Raw genomic sequence first — 21,838 nt, 5'->3', positions numbered from 1 at the left:
TTTGTATAGGAGAATGAGATGGGCCGTACAATTGAACGTGCATAACTTTTTCACGTAACACATATAAAAAAGGATGAATCTTACATGAATGTCAAAATGCAATAAATTGTGGTAATTTGTATCATCTATTTTAACATAAAGTAAATATTAACTCTTTTTAACATATAATCAATTAATCATTAAACTTGATAGTTGTTTGTGACAAATTCACAGGAGAAAGCAAAAGATAAAATGGCAGCTGAGATTGAAATAGCAGCTGAAGGTTCTCTTAACATACAAGAAATGAAAAATCAGATATTCATCGAAGTTGCTGGAAAAGAAAGGCATGGACAAGTCCGAGGCCTTGAATTGGGTCCAACACCATCTGCCTACTAAGGACATAACTCTCCGTAATTTACACTCTCGGCAAGTCAATCTTCGCGAGACATTTCACTATTGAGAAGGGAGTTGCAAACTATGCAACAACGTTTTCAACAAATGGAAGCAGAAAGAGAATATGAGCGTGCCAAAATTGAAGAAGAACGTGCTAGAATGGAGCTAGAGCGTGCAAAATTTCAGCAGTTGCATGATTGATTCGATTATCTTATGAATTTTGTGCAACAACAATTTTCAGAAAATGATCTTGGTGCTCCGTCAACTCAGGTATTATATTTAGTAAATATTAAAATTTTTAAACAAAAAATAAGCATACAATGAAATGTTAAAAATTGTATGGTATTATTTAGTAGGTTGTTGAGCACGCTAGTGACCAAGATGGAAAATTTTCTTCATCAATTGGCAGCCAGCAAAATGTATGTAGTCATCCATTTCATATATTTTAATATGTTATTTGGTTAATCTATTTATAATATTTGAATGCTATTATACTAATTATTAAACTTTGTATTAATTAGATGTATATTTAAATATGGATGAAGTTATATTAATTTCAGTTTCTGAAATTTAGCTCTTTACTGAAAATAAAATTTATTATAAGAAAAAAATACATTTTTACATAATGGCTGCGTTTGCATTAGGCATTGTCGCTAAATGAATAATTTAGTGGCGTTTGTAGCAAAAAACAACACTATAAGTTGCAGCGCTCTTTCTAGCAAACGCCGCTACTTTGGTGGCTTTTTTATAGAAACGCCACTAAAGAAATGGTGTTTTTCTCATAAAAATGTCATTGAATTAACAACACCTAAAACATACAAACACTGCAAATATTGAGGCGTTTTCAGATTCAAATGCCTCTAAAGTAACGGTGTTTTCTATTACAAACGCTGTCAATTCAACGGTGTTTTCTTATAACAACGCCGGTAATATTGACAAGTTTTCACATTCAAATACCTCTAAAGTAGCAGTATCTAAAAGATATAAACATCGTTAAAATGGTGGCGTTTCAAATACAAACGCCGCTAACATTGAGGCATTTTTTCAAAAACGCCGTTATTTATTACGACGCGTGAATAGGTGGCACTCTACGTGACATTTTTTCACAAACACCGTGACCTTATAGTGGTGTTAATAAACGTCGTTAAATGGTAAAAAAAACACCACTAAAAACCAAAACCCCTGTAGTGCTAGTTTGTTTGGTGAAATGAACTTTTGGTTTGCTAATGAATATATATAGACATAGGCCATTGATGGAGTTACTTAATATTGCATGAAGATGATAATTTTTATATTTTTTTAGATGGATTTTATGGCTATTATAGAGGTCAAAGCTTTTGGTTTTGTTGAGTTTATCTAAATTGCTAAGTTTCCTGGTAAAACCTTAATTTTGTAGCTAACTTTTGTATCACAACATTTAGTAATTTTGATTAAGAGAATCAATATATTTAAGACATGTTTTTCGCTTGGTGCGATGAATTTTTAAAACACAGTAAGAAAAGTAGGATTTGTTTTCCATTCTATTTATTTGTAACAAGCAAACAATAATCAAGATTGAATTAGAGTGATTGTCTTTCTATTTTACTTTTAGACCTCGAACGTCCGTTAAACTTAATCCATAACATGAGACATTAATAAAAGGGTTTTGATAAAGGAACTTTGGGCTCACACGCACGAATTACGCTTTTGTCCATAACTTTTTTTATGGATTTTTTTTAACACAACTCTCACCTTACCTACCAATGCTTCAGACAGGCCGTTGTCACCACCCGAAGCACACAGAGAGCTCACACGGGCCTTCTCAACACAGACACCCACCGTCATCAACTGCCAGCCTTCTCATCCACTGGCACACCCCCAAGCACGACCACAATCACCACCAGCGTCGAAATCCTTGCCCAGTGCAAAGCCCATCTCCTTTACACAGATAGCTCAATACCAATGCCCAACGCCCAAGTACCATAGCCAACATCCTAGCCCCTGGAACACCAAGCCCAAACCACCTTCAACCCCTTGCTCACCGAAACCACCACACCCACCTAAATCGCCTAATACCCAGAACCTTCGTCAAATTCTATCTAGAATTAAAAAGAAAAAAAAAACGTATTTCATTCGAAAACCGCAACAAAAAAACAGAAAACACAAGAATTTCCCCAGAACACGTGAAATACACTATCAAAAATTAAAAAGGCAGTAAAGGAGAAGTGTAAGAGATAGAGATTTTTGTTGGGTTTTGGCAGTTTAATCGGCGGTGAACATTCTTGGAATTTTTTACTTGGATCCAGGTGGCGTACGTGTACTCAATCTCTCGTTTACATACGCACAGGGGAACACGTGAAGAAAGATTATCAATGGCTGCAGCAGCAATCACCCATTCGCTGCCTGAAGATGTTGTGGTGGATATTCTGGCAAGATTACCTGTCAAATCTCTAAAGCGATTTAGGTGAGTTGGTAAGTCTTGGTGGTCCTTGATTCAAAGCCCTCAAGTTATTACTGCCCACTATTCTTTTAGTAAAAACAGGACCTGTCTCCTCATCAAATATGAGAATTATATAGAGAGAAAGACCATGGTCTCTTTTATTTCCATTCAAACTCTTGATCTTGTTGCCAATCTTGATATTCCTTCCTTTACCGATGACCCAATAAGTATAGATATCCGAGGTTATTGCAATGGCATAATTTGTCTTTGGAACAGTGTTGGTGGTGTTCTTTTGTGGAACATTGCGACTAAGGAATTTAAAATTCTCCCCATGTGTCCTTTTGAGTATCCGCCAAGCTATAAAAATTGTATTGAAGTAGCTGGTCTGGGTTATGATTCCAAGAGAGATGAGTATAAAGTAATTAGGATTAACACATTTTGGGACGGTAATTTCAAATATAACGACCTCAGCGCTCCCCGAGGTAAGCGAGTTGCTTTGTACAACTTGACTACTGATTCTTGAAGAAAGTTCAATGACAACTTGAATGTTGATTTCTTCTACGTTTCTACGAACAATCAAGTCTACCAACGGATTTTATCACTGTTGGGCAGTTGTTGATAATGAAGATTTGCTCCTTTTATTTGACATGAGTAATGAAGTTTTCGTTGCAACACTATTTCCTGATGGAGGTTTGGGTAAGAGCTGTAGAACAACATACTATCTTACCTATTTAATGGAAATCAACGGATCACTTGGTGGGTTTCTTTGTCATGATTATCGTGTGAGAAATAGATGCTATGATGTATGGGTGTTGGGTGAACTAGGTCTAAAGAACTCTTGGACAAAATTATTCACCATTTAACCTATTCCTTATGTGCATATACCATTAGGAGTCGGTAGCAATGGTGAAATCTTCTTTGAGAATGAAGAAGGCGACTTTCTGGCCTGGCATCATCCAAATAACCAAGAGATAAAGACACTCCAATTTGAAGGGTGTGCATTAAAGCTAGCAATGTATGCAGAGAGCCTAGTTTCTCTGCATGGAGGAACTACATTCAACCATTAGTTTTCATTTCCTCATGCATACATTTTAGTTATGCTTTTTATTTAATGTTCAACCTTTCAGTATTATTATATATTGTATTGCAACCTTACTTTGTATTGAGAAGCATCCGATGGATTTTCTTCTGTCATTTTCTTTTTTCTTACATGGCATTCAATTTTCAGTCTTTGGTTTTCTAATGATCATATAGATGAAGGCCATTGGAGTTTCTTGATATTGTTTTAAGATGGTAACATCAGTGGTTTATAGATGGATTTCATGGCAATTACAGAGGTCAATGCTACCTGGAGTGCAAAGAAAAGAGCCAATTTGATCAAAGGAAGGCATCTTTGATATAATATAATGTTAATATTATAGTTTGAGCTTGACTAGTTCAAAATATTATTTTATTAATAAATTTTATTTCTAAAATAAATTTATTTAAAAATATTAAAATATTAATATTAAAAAAATAATATTTTAATATTATTTTCACTAATCAACAAACTTAACTATTTCAAATGAGATCTTATGAAAAATTTTAAGTGATTATAAGAGTTAGGGTAATTTGTTTCATCAGAAAATGATTTTCATATTTTTTGGTGTTTGATTAGTTGAAAATTAGTTAGTCAATAGAAAATAACTTATTGATCAATAAAAAATAAGATCATTTTTTAAAAAATTATCTTACCAATTTAAAAAAGAGATAATATTTTTTAGAAAAAAAATTGATTATGAGTAGCATTATTTATTAATATTTTTAATTATAATTTTACTTATAAATAATATTATATTAATAAATAAAATTATAATATATTAAAAATATATATTATTAATAAATAATATACTATTAATATAATATATTAATAAATAATATTAAGAAATAATATTATAATAAATTAATAAATAATATTATATTAATAAATAATATAATAATATTATTAATTTAATTAATAAATATTATAATAATATATTAATATATTAATAAATAATATAAAGTATAATAAATAGTTTTATTTTAAATATTTTTATATTAACATAATATTTTAATACTAAATATTATTATTAAAATATAATTATTTTTTAATATTAATAATTTTAATAACAAATAATTTCAATATATTTTAATAATAAATAAATTTTATTATTTTAATAGTTATATTAATATTATTTTTTAAAAAATTAAAATTTTTAAAAAACAATCAAATAAAGAACAATATTTTTCTTTAACGCATTCAAATAAAGAAAATCTTTTTCAATTCAAAAAATATAAATATTTTTCTAAAATTATTTTTTCGAAGTAATTTTCTGTAAAATAAACAAAACCTTAATCGGATCTAACCCGATTCATGTACATCATTAGCAAGTGTAACTTTTCAATGTAGTTGATTTTTATTTGCCATCTTTTATTGCATCTTTTATCTTTTATGATCAAAATTGACTATTGCGATCAAACACAAGGTCTCTAACTTGAATCTAGAAAGTGTTTTCAACTAATAAATATTGGAACTTTCTACTTCCTTTATAAGATTCTGCTTTGGACAAATGAGTCTTTTCCAAAAACTTGATCAAAATAATCGTTTTGGAACAATTAAAGATTCATTTTTGAATCAAGAAACACAAAACGTTCATCGTTGAACTAGCATCAAATTTCCAGGATATGATAGATTTTTGGTGGCTACCGAATTCTTCCTAAAATGGAGGGATATTGTTTGTGTCAAACTTCTTAAACACATATTTTGAAAAGTTCTATCATCACTATATGGAATATGGAAGGAGATTGACTTACAGTTATTCTTGAAAGATGTTGGAAGTCTAGGAGAAATAGAACTTCTGTTGGCACAGCTTCATGATGGAGTTAGTTGTGTGGGTAGGGTTCAAGAGAAAAAAAAAAAAAAACAGAAGCAAAGGACAAATTTTCAAAAAATAAGAATTTTCACAGGATTTTAGGAGTTTATTCAATTGATTTTTGTATTATTTTAGGAAATTTGGACATTTGTATTTTTAAAATTTTATTTTATTTTTTATCTTAAGCTTTGATAAAACAAAGTAATCTTTTATCTTATTTTTTAAATGAAAAAAATTTTTAACTCCATAAATGATGTTAAGATGATGATACATGTCTCATTTTATTTTTTTAAAATATATAAAGGATGTGTATTATTGTTTTAATCCTACTTGTGAAATTAAAAAACTCAACTATTAGTATATTTGAGATAGGTTTAATATAAGTAAGGTCTAATATAAAGGTCTAGTATAAGTGAGGTCCAATGTAGACCTAACTTGTTGATATTATTGTTTTTGATCATTTTTGAATAAAATAAAAGAAAATTGTCCTAAAATTGTACACATTTAGATATGATTGGTAATTTTTATTAAAAATATAAATTTCAATCTTATCCTAACTATATATTAATGTTATAATGGCATGTTTAAAAATAATAATTAAGTGATCAAGATAGTATCGAACCACTGTTGATAAGATTTATTTTCTTCAATTTTAACGACAAAAGTTCATTATAATTTTTTTTAGTTTTTATATTTTTAGTAATATCTATACAATTTTATAAATCTAAGGACACTTATATTGTATTTTTAATATTATACTTTTTATATCTTATATCATTATTTTTATTACAATTTGTTTTATTTAATTCCAATATTTAATTAAAAAAATTATCCAAATAATGCAATTACAACTGCAGTTATTATGAATTGAAACATTTCAAAATTCTTCATTTAAAGATACCCTAAGAGTTAAAGAGGAAATCTGGAAAGAGAACTTATAATTGTTAGTAATCGAATCCTAGTCTTGGGAGATTCTACTTTCTAAAGAAGATGAGTGAACTAATCATACTAATAAGCCTTGAATTGAAACATTTCAAAATTCTTCATTTAAAGATACTCTAAGAGTTAAAGAGGAAATCTGGAAAGAGAACTTATAATTGTTAGTAATCGAATCCTAGTCTTGGGAGATTCTACTTTCTAAAGAAGATGAGTGAACTAATCATACTAATAAGCCTTGAGCTCATAATATATAAATATGTTGATTATATGATTGTATATATATATAATAAACGAAAATATCTATACCATTTATAAAGTTTTGTCTGAATTGTATCACGAGTCAATTGAAATCAATTATAAAAAAAAAATTACTTAAAGTTAGAAAGATAAATATATATATATATATATTTAAGAGAATTTAAAATATGATTTGAATTTAAAAATAGTTGCTTTTTTTTAAAGGAAAATACATAAATATCATCTGGGATCTCCTCTACCCTACTGTTTATACTGAGCCTCTCGAATATTGAAGTACATATTCTTGGGTGAAAGCCACTGTACTTTGATACGTCCTGTAGATGCTATTAATAACAGCTTCATTTCTGTAATGCCATATTGCCCATGCCGTGACCATAATTGCGAAACTAGGTTCTTATCTGTTTTTGCGATTAGAAAAACAGCATTGTCGCATAGTTAGGATATTTTATTGTAATCTTTTTCTTTTATTGCCTTTGCATTTATGATCAAATTTCACAATGAGACAAAAATCATATTGTCAAATAAAATTTTAGTAATTTAAAATTGGGAAGTATCTACTCAATTTCCTTCTGTAATTTTTTTTTAATTGTTAAATTCTTAATTATGTATGACTACCATTTTCTTTTCTTTTTTTTTTTTCTGAATAATTATTTTTAGCTCTTGCTTGTGTTCTTGTAATCTTAGGAGTGGTTGACGGTTGACAATAAGGTTCAAACTCAGTAGAAGAACTAGGTTTTTAATTAATTCATAAGGTAATTGTGCATTTGGTTTAATTGTTAAGTGCATTGTAATATTACTTCAAAATTTTAAAAAAAAGTTGTAAAAAATTAAAAACAATAATTTTCTGCTTTAATTTCTACTTAGCTTTTTAATTTGGTGATCACTAGATGACATGCACTTCTTTTTGCAGAAATTTAAGGTCCAACGTAATTTTTTCTGTCATTCTTGGAAAAATATTGGCCCTAATTACTCGAGCTAATTGTCATAACGTCTAGATTCGGAGATCTATCGCTAGACATTAACTTAAGGGAGTCGCCATCAATCTTTTTTTATCTAGGTGCAATTGGCCATCTAAGGAATCTATCCTTTCAGGGAACACCTAAGTTTAAGGGTCCTTAAAAGAATAGGTCTAGGTCTACTAATCAGAACAGGGTTCGGGAGTTCGGTTACGTGTGAGGAAGGTTATAGCACCCTCACAACGCCCATCAAAAGATAGTACCAGCTTAAATTTGTGTTATCCAATGAGCCTTAAAACTTTACCAAGTAATTAATTATTGGAAATTATTATCAATTGACTCTAATACTTTTAGCAAAAAATTGAGAAAATTCCCTCACCTCAGGAATATGCAAAAAAAACTACTGTTTCACTTGCAGAGGCTCCATCGTCGGATTATTTAACATTAAAAAATAAAAAAGAAGAAAAGAATGATTGTTTTTGTGCAGGTGTTACTTTCAACTTTTCCTCAAAAAATTATTTTTTTTTTGAAAATTTATTTTTAAGGAAAATTGATACTTTCAACTTTTCCCCAAAAATATTTTTTGGAAACTTTGATTTTCGAGGAAAATTGATACTTTCAACTTTTCCTCAAAAAAACTTTTTTTGAAAATTTATTTTTAAGGAAAATTGATATTTTCAACTTTTCTCCAAAAATATATTTTTGCAAACTTTGATTTTCGAGGAAAATTGATACTTGCAACTTTTCCTCAAAAAAAACTTTTTTTGAAAATTTATTTTTAAGGAAAATTGATACTTTCAACTTTTTTCCCAAAAATATTTTTTTGAAACTTTGATTTTCGAGAAAAATTGATACTTTCAACTTTTCCTCAAAAACCTTTTTTTGAAAATTTATTTTTAAGAAAAATTGATTCTTTCAACTTTTTTCCAAAAATATATTTTTTGAGGGTTTTATTTAAAGAAAATAAAATAATAAAATAAAATAATAAAATAAAATAAAAGTGAAAAAAAAAGGTAAAACAAAAATAAAAATAAAATAAAGATAAAAGAACATTAAATAATCCTAAAATAAATAAATAAATATAAAAAAAAACCTGGAGTGGCTCGGAGTACGGCTCGGCTTGGCTCGGTTCAAGAAAGAGAAACGGCTCGAAGAAGCGGCTCGGGACGTCGGCTCGGCTCGGCTAACGGCTCGGGGAGACAGAACACTCGCGGGTCAAAAAATGGGTCGACGCTCGGGTCGGGTCAGATCTTTGCAAAACGTGCGAATCTTTTGGGTTATTTAATGCAAAAATGACGTCGTTTTGGGAGGGTATATAAGGCTGTTTCCTTTGTTTTTTCAACAGAAACCTTCTCCCCTCTCTCTAAAACGACCGAAGAACTCCGAGAGTATATAAGGCTGTTTCCTTTGTTTTTTCGACAGAAACCTTCTCCTCTCTCTCTCTCTCTCTCTTCCTTCCTTTTCTCTCCCTTCTCTCTAAAAAGATCGAAGAACTCCGGTTGAATATTCATCGATTCTAGAATTTTTCGTCGAAATCTAGGTTTTTCGTCGAAAGTTCATAGAAAAGTTGGTCGGTTTCTGGCAATCTTCATCGAAAACTGGCAGCTGGCCAGAAACTTCAAACTTGGTCGAAATTATCGTCGAAAAATTTAACTTTCGTCGAAAAAATCACCGGAATCTGGAAATTTTTCAGAAATTTTCAGAAAAAAATTTCGCCAAAAATCTTCAAAAATTTTTTTTCGATTCCTACAGTTGTTTTAACACTTCTAAACCTTTTCTTAGCCTTTAAAAATCTTCTATACGCCCTTTTCTCTTAACCAGTAGCTTCTTTCCTCACTGTTTTTCTATGTGTTCTTCCTTTTGTTCCAATACCTATTTATAGGGATTGATCAGAAGAGTTTCTGATCAATCCCTATTCCTTTTTGGATGGGAATTCAATTTTTGAATCCAATTTGGATTCTAATTGAGTCTCCATTCACGGTAGGATTCTTCAAAGTCTTCAATCTCAACCCAAAAAAAAGAAAAAAAAGAAATCAGATAAATGAAAAAAAATCATATAAACGAAATAAAAAAATTAACAGATAATTAAAAAAAATAATAAGATAAATAAAAAATATTACAAGATAAATAAACAAATAATAATAATAAATAAATTATAATATAATAATAAATATATAACTAGATAAATAAAATACCTAGATAAATATTAACAGAAAAGAAAGAATAAATAAATAAATAAATAAATAAAAGATATACATATATTAATACATAGTAATAATAAATAAATAAATAATAAATACATAAACTACAAAGGAAAAAAATATAAAATAAAAATAAAAATAATATAAAATACAAAATAAAAGCCAAATTGGGCTTACCTATTTGGACCAGGCCCAATTGATCCGGGCCTGGACCAAATTGGGTGTCTACAGCTGCCCCTCTTTGCACATTTTTTGTGAAACAGAAATTGCGCAAAGACGTAGACACCCAATCAAGACTCAACTCGACATTTTTATTTTTTATTTTTTTTGTTTTTTTTGTTTTTTTTTTGTTTTTGACCAAAGCTCCTATGAGCGGAAGCTCAAGGACTTTGAAAAACATAAATTGCTCCTCTAAGCAGAGGCTCAACGACTTTGAGAAACATAAATGGCTCCTCTAAGTAGAGGCTCAACAACTTTGAAAAACATAAATTGCTCCTCTAATCAGAGGCTCAACGACTTTGGAAAAATAAATTGCTCCTCTAAACAGAGGCACCAAGACTTTGGAAAGTAAATTGCTCTTCTAAATAGAGGCACCACGACTTTGGAAAGTAAATTGCTCTTCTAAATAGAGGCACCACAACTTTGAAAAATAAATTGCTCCTCTAAACAGAGGCACCACGACTTTGGAAAGTAAATTGCTCCTTGACAATCATGTCCAAAGGAGTTGAAAATTGTGTTTGAAGGAATTTCAGGAGATTATGCCCAAAGGTCTTATAAATCAACCCTGATACCAAAAGACATCCTATTTCAAGGATTAGGAACTTACCTGACATGTTTCTTCTCAGATTTGCAAAATATCTTCATATCTATCTTTTCTATGTGGGACGTTGGAACACCCCTGCTTCTTGAATTTATACACTATGCTTTCTTGAAAGTAGTGTATGCTATGCAATGCATATGAATTTCAATGCATGCTATGCAGATGTTGGCCAATTAATTCCTATTCAATGTATGGTACTCAAGTTTCTCAAGCTCTTTTTTTTTTGGGCGTCAAGCCCTTTGATTCTTCAAAGGTCCAATTACACTGCTCTTCTAAGATCGAGCCAATGTAGCTCTTAATTGTCTCTTCCACTCACATTCTTCCTGTAAGAAATCTCTTCCCAGATTCAATGTCCTAATCAAGAACTGAACAACTCGATTCTGCCTTTATCACTCTTGACTTATTCAATGTAATGTAAAAAATCTTTCATGTTGTTATTCATTCATCAATCATTATTTTAAACTCAAAAAGTAAGAATGCATTTGCACATTTCTTCCATGGTGGGGTACTAAGAAGAAAGGAATACGAATGGTTGAGAAACAGTTATAAAAAAAAGACACAAAGAATGAAATAGAATGTCTCTTATTGGCAAAATGTTGGCTAATTTCAGCCAAGGGAGAATTACAAGGATAAGTATGGGATAAAGCCCAAAATGAACAATCAGATAATCATGATAACATATCTCAAAGTTTTTTTTTTGAAAACCCAACCCTCTGATGTACTTAACAACTTGGAACTCTTTCGAATTTACTAGCCTCCATGTCAGCAGACTTTCAAATTCGATATTGTATTCTCCTCATCTAAGCTGGCTTTTCAGGTTTTCAACTTAGACAAACCCCCTATGACTCAAAACGCCATTTTTGGGGTTTTCGCCTTGAGTCCTCCTTTTTCATTCACCTTTTTTTTTCATTTTTTTTATTTTTTTATTTTTTTATTTTTTTCATTTTTTCATTTTTTTATTTTTTCAAGCATAGTATTTCTTCACAGCATCAGAATTTATAGGATGGGGTAAATCATTTCCATTCATCTCAATCAGTATAAGCATTTCACCCTAAAAAAGCTAGTTTCACCACATACGGCCTTTCCCAATTCGAAGTCTATTTTTCTCTACTATCGTGCTGGATTGAGAGAATTCTTTTCAAGACCAACTCTCCTTCTCGAAAGCAACGGGGCTGAATCTTCTTATCATGAGCCCTCATCATTCTTCTTTGATATAGCTGACCATGGCACAGTGCAGTCAATCTCTTTTCTTCTATGAAATTTAACTGCTCATAACGTTCTCGAATCCATTCAGCTTCTTCCAACTCAACTTTTTTTAAAACTCTCAAAGAGGGGATCTTTACTTCCACTGGTAGTACAACTTTCATCCTATAAACCAAAGAAAATAAGGTTGCCCCAGTAGAGGTACGAACTGATATTCGATATGCATGCAATGCAAATGGCAACTTCTCATGCCAATCTTTGTAGGTCTCGATCATCTTCTTCAAAATCTTTTTTATGTTTTTATTGGCTACCTCAACTGCCCTATTCATTTTTGGATGGTATGGTGCCGAGTTATGATGCTTAATCTTGTATTGAACACATATTTCTTACATCATCTTGCTATTTAGATTTTTGACATTGTCTGAAATAATTCTCTCTGAAAGTTCATATCTACAGATGATCTCTTTCTTTATGAAATTGCAAACCACAGAGCATGTCACACTTGCATATGATGCTGCCTCTACCCATTTTGTGAAGTAATCTATCATCACAAAAATGAATTTTTGCCCGTTAGAAGCCTTTGGGGTGATTGGACCAATGACATACATGCCCTACATTGAGAATGGCCATGGCGGTGCCATAACATGTAAAGTAGATGACGAAACATGGATCTTATTAGCATATATCTGGCATTTATGGCATTTATGAGCATAATCAATGCAATCATTCTCCATCGTCAACCAGTAATATCCTGCTCTTATGATCTGTCTTGTCATCATATGTCCACTAGTATGTGCCCCATATATTCCATCATGCACCTCTTCAATGATTCTCCTCGCTTCAATCTTATTTATGCACCTCAATAATACTTGATCCCTACTTCTTTTGTACAAGACATCCCCATCCAGGAAAAAGCTCATAGCTAATCTTCGGATGACCCTTTTATCATTTTTTGTTGCTTGCACTGGGTACTGCTGATCTTTAATATACTATAGGATGTCATAATACTAGGGCTTTCCATCTTCTTCTCTTTTTACATTAGAGCAATAAGCTGGTATATCCTTAACATCTAACTTGATGGGCTGAATGTCGGTATTATCATTAATTCAAATCATTGCAGCCAGAGTAGCCAATGCATCAGCAATTAAATTCTCTTCTCGAGATAAGTGATCAAACTGGATATCTTCAAATTATTTCATCAACTCTAAAATATACTTATGATATGGAATGAGTTTTGAATCTCTTGTCTCTCATTCTTCTTTCAACTGATATATAACTAGAGCTGAGTCTCCAAACACTTTTAGTACTTTCACTCTTTTATCTATAGCAGCTTGTAAGCCCATGACACATGCCTCATATTCAACGATGTTATTTGTGCAATTGAAATTTAACCTTGTTGTTACAGGGCAGTATTATTCTTTTAGAAAGATTAGAATTGCCCCAATTCCATGCTCCAAGGCATTGGCAGCTCCATCAAAGTACATTCTTCAACATTTTTCTCCATGCTCTCTTTTTTCTAGTTGGGAAATAGTCATTAAGTCTTCATCAAGGAATTTTAGCTTTATTGGCTCATACTCTTCAGTAACACGATCTACAAAAAATTCTGTTATAGCGCCCCCTTTTATTATTTTTTGGCTCACGTATATAATATCATATTTCGATAGCATTACTTGCCATCTAGCGATTCTCCCAAACAAAGAAGACTTCTCGAAGATATAATTAATGAGATCCAGTTTCGCTATGAGCCACGTAATATGATAGAGCATATACTGTCTGAGTCTTTTGGCAGTCCACGCTAATGCACAACACATTTTCTCTAATGAAGAATACTTGGATTCATATTCCGTGAACTTTTTACTCAGATAGTAAATAGTTCTCTTCTTTCGGCTAGCCTCGTCTTGCTGCTCCAGCACATATCTCATTGAATTTTCACATATAGTTAAGTATAAAATTAAAGGTTTCCCTGGAACAGATGGCACCAATACTGGAAGGTTCGATAAGTATTGCTTAATTTTATCAAACGCCTCTCGACATTCTTCATTCCATTTTCCAGGATTATTCTTGCGAAGAAGCTTAAATATGGGATCACATTTGTAAGTAAGCTGAGAGATAAACCGAGAAATGTAGTTCAATCTTCCCAGAAAACCTCAAACTTCCTTTGGTGTGCTGGGAGGTGATAGATTTTGAATGGCCCGTATCTTATCAGGATCAACTTCAATTCCTTTTTCACTGACCACAAAGCCTAGCAACTTCCCTGACTTTACCCCAAAGGTGCACTTGGCTGGGTTTAATTTGAGTTGAAATTTTTTCAATCTCTCAAATAACTTTCTGAGGCTAGTGACATGATCTTCATCTTCACAAGACTTTGTAATCATATCATCTACATACACCTCGATTTCTTTGTGTATCATGTCATGAAAGAGTGTTACCATGGCCTTTTGATATATTGCCCTAGCATTTTTTAACCTAAAAGGCATGACTTTATAGCAAAAGGTTCCCCATATAGTGATAAAAGTAATCTTTTCCATTTCATTTGCAGCCATTTTTATCTGATTATACCCTGAGAAACCATCCATAAAAGAGAAAATCGAATGCTTAGTCGTGTTATCTACCAGTGTGTCAATATGAGGCAAAGGAAAGTTATCTTTTGGGCTAGCCTCATTCAAGTCCCGATAGTCTACACACATTTGTACCTTCCCATCCTTCTTAGGAACTGGGACTATATTGGCTACCCACTCTGGATACTTAGCCATTTGTAGAAAACCTGCATCAAATTGTTTCTTCACATATTCTTTAATCTTTAGTAACATTTCGGGCTTTATCCGTCTCAGTTTCTACTGAATTGGCTTACATTTTGGCTTTAAGGGCAATCTGTGCTCCACTATCTCTGTGCTCAGCCCTAGCATATCCTGGTAAGACCAAGCAAATATATCTACAAATTCTTGAAGTAGGTCTGCCAATCGTTGCCTATCTCTAGATGAAAGTGAAGTGCCCATTCTGACCTCTTTCTTATTCTTTTCATTTTTCAGATTCAGTAAGTCCACTACCTCCTGATGAGGCTCAATTAGCTTATTTTCTTGTTCAATCATCCTCATTAGGTCCGAAGGCATAACATATTCTTCAGAATTCTCTTTATTGTCAAGTTCATCAGTGTTAATTGAATTCTCAAAGCTAACCTCTTGATTGTTATCATGATTATCTTTATGTTCATTTAAAGACCTAAAATTGAATGAAATGGGATATGTTGGCAAGATGTGCTTAGAAAGATGGAAATAATGAAGACACAAGAAGAAATGAATGAAAATGCATATTTTTTATTTTTTATTGAAAATAATAAAAGACAAATGGCCCAAACAAAAAAGATCACCCCAATGCCTTGGGCAATAGCTATTGAGATGTTACAATTACATTGTATCAAAATCAAAAGTCAAAGGCATCTTGATGGCATTCCAATTATTCAGCTTATAATCTGGTGGACAAAGGCGAACCCACTCCTTGATTAAGCCCCATTTTATCTTCAATAGCATTAATGGCTAACTGGGTAAAAGCATCTTCCATACTTTTTCTTGTATCTAGGTACATGAATCCTCTAGGTCTGAAAGTTTCATACAAGTGTGGGATAAACATCAATCTTGTTGTCTTTTCTGATGGCCTTCTTTTGACTTCCCATTCTGCCATCTCATAGCCTAGGCCTACCTTGTCGCTATTGTCTATTATTGTCGGAGGTTCTTTTATTCCCTACAAGTTTTTACCTAGCCAAAGTCCTGGATACCAGCCCTTATTGATGACTTGGCTCATCAGTATTCTTAAAAAAAATTGATTTTGAAATCCTTCACCTACAGAATTAACCAATTCAAAAGATCGATAGGAGCATTCTAATGCTTATTTGATAGCCTCTACATATGGAGTGTTCAATGGTTGGGTCACTAGCATGTCTTCCTCTTTGACTACCACACTACTAATTGACCTTTTACATTGAATTTGATCTTCTAGTGCAAAGTAGAGGGCACAGCTCCTGCCATGTGAATCCATGGTCTTCCTAACAGACAGCTGTAGGATGGAGAGATATCCATCACTTGAAATTTTACATTGAAGGTGCATGGCCCAATTTGTAAGGGCATATCAATATCCCCCAAGACGTCTCTTCTGGTCCCATCAAAGGCTCTCACAATCATCTGACTGTCTTTCATATGATAGTAATCAATAGGTAGCCTTGTCAAAATTAACATAGGCATGACATTGATAGCAGAGCCATTATCGATAAGGACCTTGGCTATGATATGGCTCTTGCACTTGACTGTGATATGCAGAGCCTTGGCATTTTTTTTTTCCTCTAAAGGAATCTCATCATTGCTGAATAAAATGTGATTTGGCATGACTAGATTTCCAGTCAGGTGGTTCACATATTCAATAGATACATTATGTGCCACGTATGTCTGATTCAACACTTTCAGCAGGGCATTTTAGTGTGGCTTTGAGTTCAACAGTAGTGATAATAATGAGATTTGAGCTGGCATTTTATTCAACTGTTCCACAATTGAATACTCACTATGTTTTACCAGCTTCAGGAATTTATAAACCTCTCCTTCTGATACTGGCTTCGGATGATCTTCTTCAAGTTCTATTTCAGGATTATTCCATCTTTCTCATTCTTTAGCTTTCTCCCTTCTAGCCTTCTCTAACATTTCTAGAGTGTAACATCTCCCACTTCGAGTAATGCCTCCTACGCCAGTTATATTGGAAGCATCGGCTTTGGAGACATTTTCTTCTTGCCCCTAAACTACAGTGTCACAACCATATCTCCAGGATACAGCTTTATCCTCCTTGTATGGAAAAAGAGTCGGGACTTTAAAAGTTATCGACCTGGGGAAGAGTTTGTCTATGATTGACTTTGGTTTTTTCCCATACTGAATTGTCACTAGTTTTGGAAACAGCTTTATAGGCCTATCAGTCATGTACACCTCAACATTCTTCAAGTCTTCTCTTTCATCATAGACCTTCATCTGATGTGAATCCAAGAGTTTTTGTACTTCTTGGTAAAACTGCTCACAGGTCTCAATGAATGGCCTATTACCCTATTATGATACTTACAACTAGTACCAGTTATATATGCTTCATGATAGCTATGTGGACTTACTAGTTGTATCATGTTAGCTTTCCGTAAAACATTGAACAGTTGGCTGAGAGGTGTCTTAATATCTGCCATTCTTTCCTTCACATGGCACTCCTGCTCTTCACTTATAGCATTCACATTATGATTCGACAAAGGATTACCACTAACATTTGGTGTAGTCACCCATCCCGTATCAAAGCAAATCATCCCATCCTTGATCAACCATTGCACTTTGTATTTCAAGGTGGTGTAATTTTTGATGGAGTGACCAGCAATCCCATAATGGTAGTCGCAGTGGGCTGTGGGATCGTACCACTTGGGGTAAGGTGGCTTGAGGGGTTCCAATTTACTTGGAGCAATCAAATGGCTGTTGTAAAGCTCCTTATATAATTTTGTATAAGTCATTGGAATTGGGTCAAACACAGGTTTCTCATGGGTAGTTCGTTGCTCCTGCGAACCACCAATGTGGTTAGTTAGGCGATTTTAGGGTCTTGGGGTAGGCTGAGTGTTAGGATTGTACATAGTATTTTGAGGCCTATGAGGGGTTTGATATGTTTGGGGGTATGGTGATTGTGTAAATGGTTGGTATGGGTAAAGGGAAGTGTTATTTACAGTAGGGTAATATGGCAGATATTTTGATGGTGAGTAAGGTTGGTAGCCTCCAAATTGCTGTCTATCAAAGCTCACAGCCTGAGCTTCAGTTTTTTTCTTCTTCGGGACTCTCTTACTAGATGCTTCATTTCTTTTTAACTTGCCATTCTTGATGGCACTCTCAATGATTTCTCCCGAAATTACCATATCAGCAAAGTTTTTCGTTGCATTCCCTATCATCTTTTCATAATAGAGAGGTTTAAAGTGCTAACAAACAACACTGTAGTCTCTTTCTTAGTCAGAAGAGGTTGTACCTGAGAAGCAACATCCCTCCACCTCTGGGCATATTCTTTAAAAGACTCGTTTGCCTTTTTCTCCAGATTCTGTAAGGACAAACGATCAGGGGCCAAATCGATAATATGTTGATATTGACCGATGAAGTCATGTGTCATATCACTCCAAGAGCGAATATGGATTTTGTCCAGCTGAACATACCATCTGGCCGCAGAGTCAATAAGGCTATCCTGAAAGACATGCATTAATAGTTTTTCATCATGAGCATGAGCTACTATCTTCTTGTAATACATTGTGATATGAATTCTGGGGCACTTTGTACCATCATATTTTTCAAATTTTGGTACTTTGAACTTATGAGAAATAACCACATCAGGGACTAGGCAGAGCCTAGCAATATCAACTGACCCATAAAAACTAAATCCTTCCACAACCCGTAACCTTTGCTCTAGCATACTAATCTTAGAGCTTTCTTGAGTTTCCATTTTATCTTTTCTTTCTCTTTCTCTTTTAAATCATCTAGATTAGGAATTGGTTCTACTGCCTTTTCAGTAAAGACAGGATTTACATAGCTATTATAATGTCCTGGGTTGGAAGCTGACGGTATTCCAGAATATGTTGGATATGTGAAGTGTTGCGGTGGAACCTTTTGAGCAGACTGGGCTTGAGGTGGGCCAAAACCTGGAGGATATAAAGGGTCAGCCACTTCTTGCAACGGAGGAACTTGTTGGCTTGCATTTTCTTCAACTCCTTTTCCTTTATTCATGGTATTAAGAGCATCTAGAATCTTGCTCAACTCACTTTCAATCTTCTCTTGTGCTTTTTCTATCTTTTCAAATCTATGAGAATTTTTTTGCTCCATTTACCTTGCTCTGGATTTTGTGTTGTATCGATAGGCAGGGTTCTCGCTGGATGGAGCTATCCTTGAACCTTGAGTACCATATCTTAGAATTAGTAAATTTGCATGACTATCACATGGTTACTTTGTAATGAATAAGAATGCAATGAATGAAAAATGCATGTATGCAAAGAACATTTGCCTTAAAAATGGTATTCAACTAAAAGATTTCATTTATTCCAAAAAAAACTTTTATCTACATTGAGTTTATCATCCTAGAATTATAACCATAAAATTGTTTGATCTGTTCATACTGGGCCTTGGCTTCTTCGATAAAGTTCAACAGACGCCGTCCATTTTCTCTTACTGGGGTTACCATTTGTCTCACTGCCTCTGCCTCTTCTACCATCTCTCTTGCCTTGCATACCCCTTTACAAATTTGGGTCGTTAAGTGCTCAATGTATTTCTGCCTCCCTAAGTTCTCTCTTTTACCACACCAGACTTGGTATGATAATTCTTTATGTTTTCTAACCAATGCAGCGATGTGGTCTCCTTGTTCATCCAATTTTTGACTTAGCCTGCTCAAATAACTGTTTAGCATGTTAATTTTTGCCTGTGCTTCGGTGCTTTCTTCTTCCAAATCAACATACTCTTGCTTCAATCTTGTATTTTCCTCAGTCAGCTCGACAATGGTTATCTTTTTGGCCCTTTCTCTCACACATACCCTTCTGTGCTCTTGGTGTAACTTTGCTAGATCTTCAATAGCTGTATCACATTCTCTAGCAATCTTGTGAACTTTAACTTCATAACTTTTGGCTCTACCTTTCCACTGGGTTTTTTCTTCTTGAAGCTTTTGGATTTCTTGCTTTAACTTACCCTTTTCAAACTCAAATTCTTTTATTGCCAGCTCTAATTCTGATGGTGTCTCTTCAAGTTTTTCTTCTATTGGTGGTTGGGATATTTCATAAGTGAATACCATTTCTTGTCTTCTTTTTGTTCCCCAAACCAAATACCCTGGGGTGACTTTATCAGTAAATGGTCTAGGACTCACTCTTCGGGGATTTTTTCATGCTTTAATCATCTCATTCATCCTTTGAAATGCTTTAGGCTCACTGTAAGAAAAATCTAACTGATGAAGCCTATAAGTCATAGGAATGAATTGTTCTCCCCCAAATTGCCTTCTCAGTAGAAGTGGTGCATAATTTGTCATTCTCCATAAACCCAGAAGTGGGACCACTGTACTATCCCCACATTGATACAACATAGGCTCACGATTCATCCATGGGGCCAACCATCTCACCCTGGCACTTTTCAACTTTTGTAGAAAAGTTATCCATTCTTGTTTAGACTTTCGCTTTGACCACTCACTTTCACAAAATTCCTTGATCGAAACACGATTATGGATATAAAGCTTCGAGAAAGCACCATTTCCCTATTCAAAATGGCTTTTCATCCACAGGTACAATAACTGTATGCAACCTATGAAGCATCCTCTATTTCGACAACAATAACTCAAAGATCTGATAGTCTCTGCTAATATTACCGTTGAAGGATTACAGCCATTGATCACACTCTCGAAGAAGTCAACCACCGCTATCTCAATATATCCCAAAATCTTTGGAAAGATCACCAGTCCGTATATGGCCAAGGTAAATATATCTAACCCCCGTTCTTCATTGGCATGTTGCATCAGAAACTCATGAAAGAACTTCCAAGGTAGATAAACCTGTTCTTGTTTCTTCTTCGTATGAGAATCTACAATTTCCTTGTCTATCCCCATGAGTTGAGCCAGACCTTTACGAAATCCTGACTTGTATTTTTTGACATATATCTTGTCAGGAGTCTTGAGGTGTAAACCCATCAAAACTGAATATTCTTCATTGGTGGGAGTCATATCAGCTTCATTAAAGATGAAACACTTGCATGCAAGATCCCATAATTATGCTGTAGCTCTGATTAGTTGATCATCAACAACTACTGCTAGAAGGTGTGCTATATGCCCGTGTCTCTAGCAAAACTGCTCTTGTCTTGACGGACCCATCTTCTTCCAGATATCAACCAAATCTTCTAGATTGTTCTGTTTGAAGAGGATAGATGTTTCTTGAGATAGAGTAGAATCATACCCGATTGGCAAGCAATCTCCCATCTTCAGTTGAATCTTTTCTGATTGGGCCTTTACTTCATTGGGTGTCCTACAAGGTGCTAATACGAATGAAAAACAAACTAGTCGTTCAGTGGAGTCCATGAAAAAAATTTGTTGAAGACCGTTTTTCAAGCAAATGTTCTTTATGCAACTTTATGATATGCGTATGAACCAATGCAAAAGAATAAGAAAAAGGTTAGTATACCCAGAAAAAGAATAAATAAATAGCTAAGTAAATTTAAACATCACATAGAGTAAAAGGAATGAATCCTATGCTTTTGGTCAAATCTAAAAGGGAAGAGTGATGGCTCTATCTATAGGTTAGGCGCTCTTAAGGTTCACTATATACGGTTTTAAGGTCAAAGTCTAAAGGTCCTCAAATTGTTCCTTACATCATTGTCCATCACAGACTAGTAAAGCACCCTAATCCTCACCCATTACAGGCTACAAGCGGAAAAGGTTCAATTTGAGTGAAAGCATTTCGCTAGCCATTGCGGAGGCATTAAACCTCATGAAAACAATAGGTACTTTACTCCCTCCTAGAGGGACGGAGCTCAGATGTAGAGCTCATGTTATGCACATGCATATGAATGACATAATTAACAAGGTAAATAAACATGAATAAATAATAACACATAGATACAACAAGGTTCAATTTTATTAGGCTTTTGGATAACACATATTATTTGCTGGTCTGACTCTCAGTGTCCCCAGTGGAGTCGTCAAGCTGTCATAACGTCTAGATCCGGGGATCTATCGCTAGACATTGACTTAAGGGAGTCGCCACCAATCTTTTTTTA

General features: G+C 33.6%; 1 protein-coding gene across 1 annotated transcript; it reads left to right on the top strand.

Annotated features, from left to right (window-relative positions):
* The first annotated feature begins 2,061 nt into the window (after positions 1-2,061).
* Positions 2,062-3,654, top strand: LOC149516593 (F-box/kelch-repeat protein At3g06240-like). The gene is made up of 2 exons (XM_089766289.1): positions 2,062-3,273; positions 3,404-3,654. The coding sequence occupies exons 1-2, from the start codon at positions 2,940-2,942 to the stop codon at positions 3,652-3,654; spliced, it is 585 nt and encodes a 194-aa protein (XP_089622415.1). The 5' UTR covers positions 2,062-2,939.
* Positions 3,655-21,838: the final 18,184 nt, after the last annotated feature.

This window comes from Durio zibethinus, chromosome 10 (genome assembly GCF_047325235.1).
Source record: "Durio zibethinus cultivar Kanyao isolate XHJ-2024 chromosome 10, ASM4732523v1, whole genome shotgun sequence".
In the NCBI taxonomy this organism is placed as follows: domain Eukaryota; kingdom Viridiplantae; phylum Streptophyta; class Magnoliopsida; order Malvales; family Malvaceae; genus Durio; species Durio zibethinus.
This window is presented reverse-complemented; position numbering and strand designations above follow the sequence as displayed.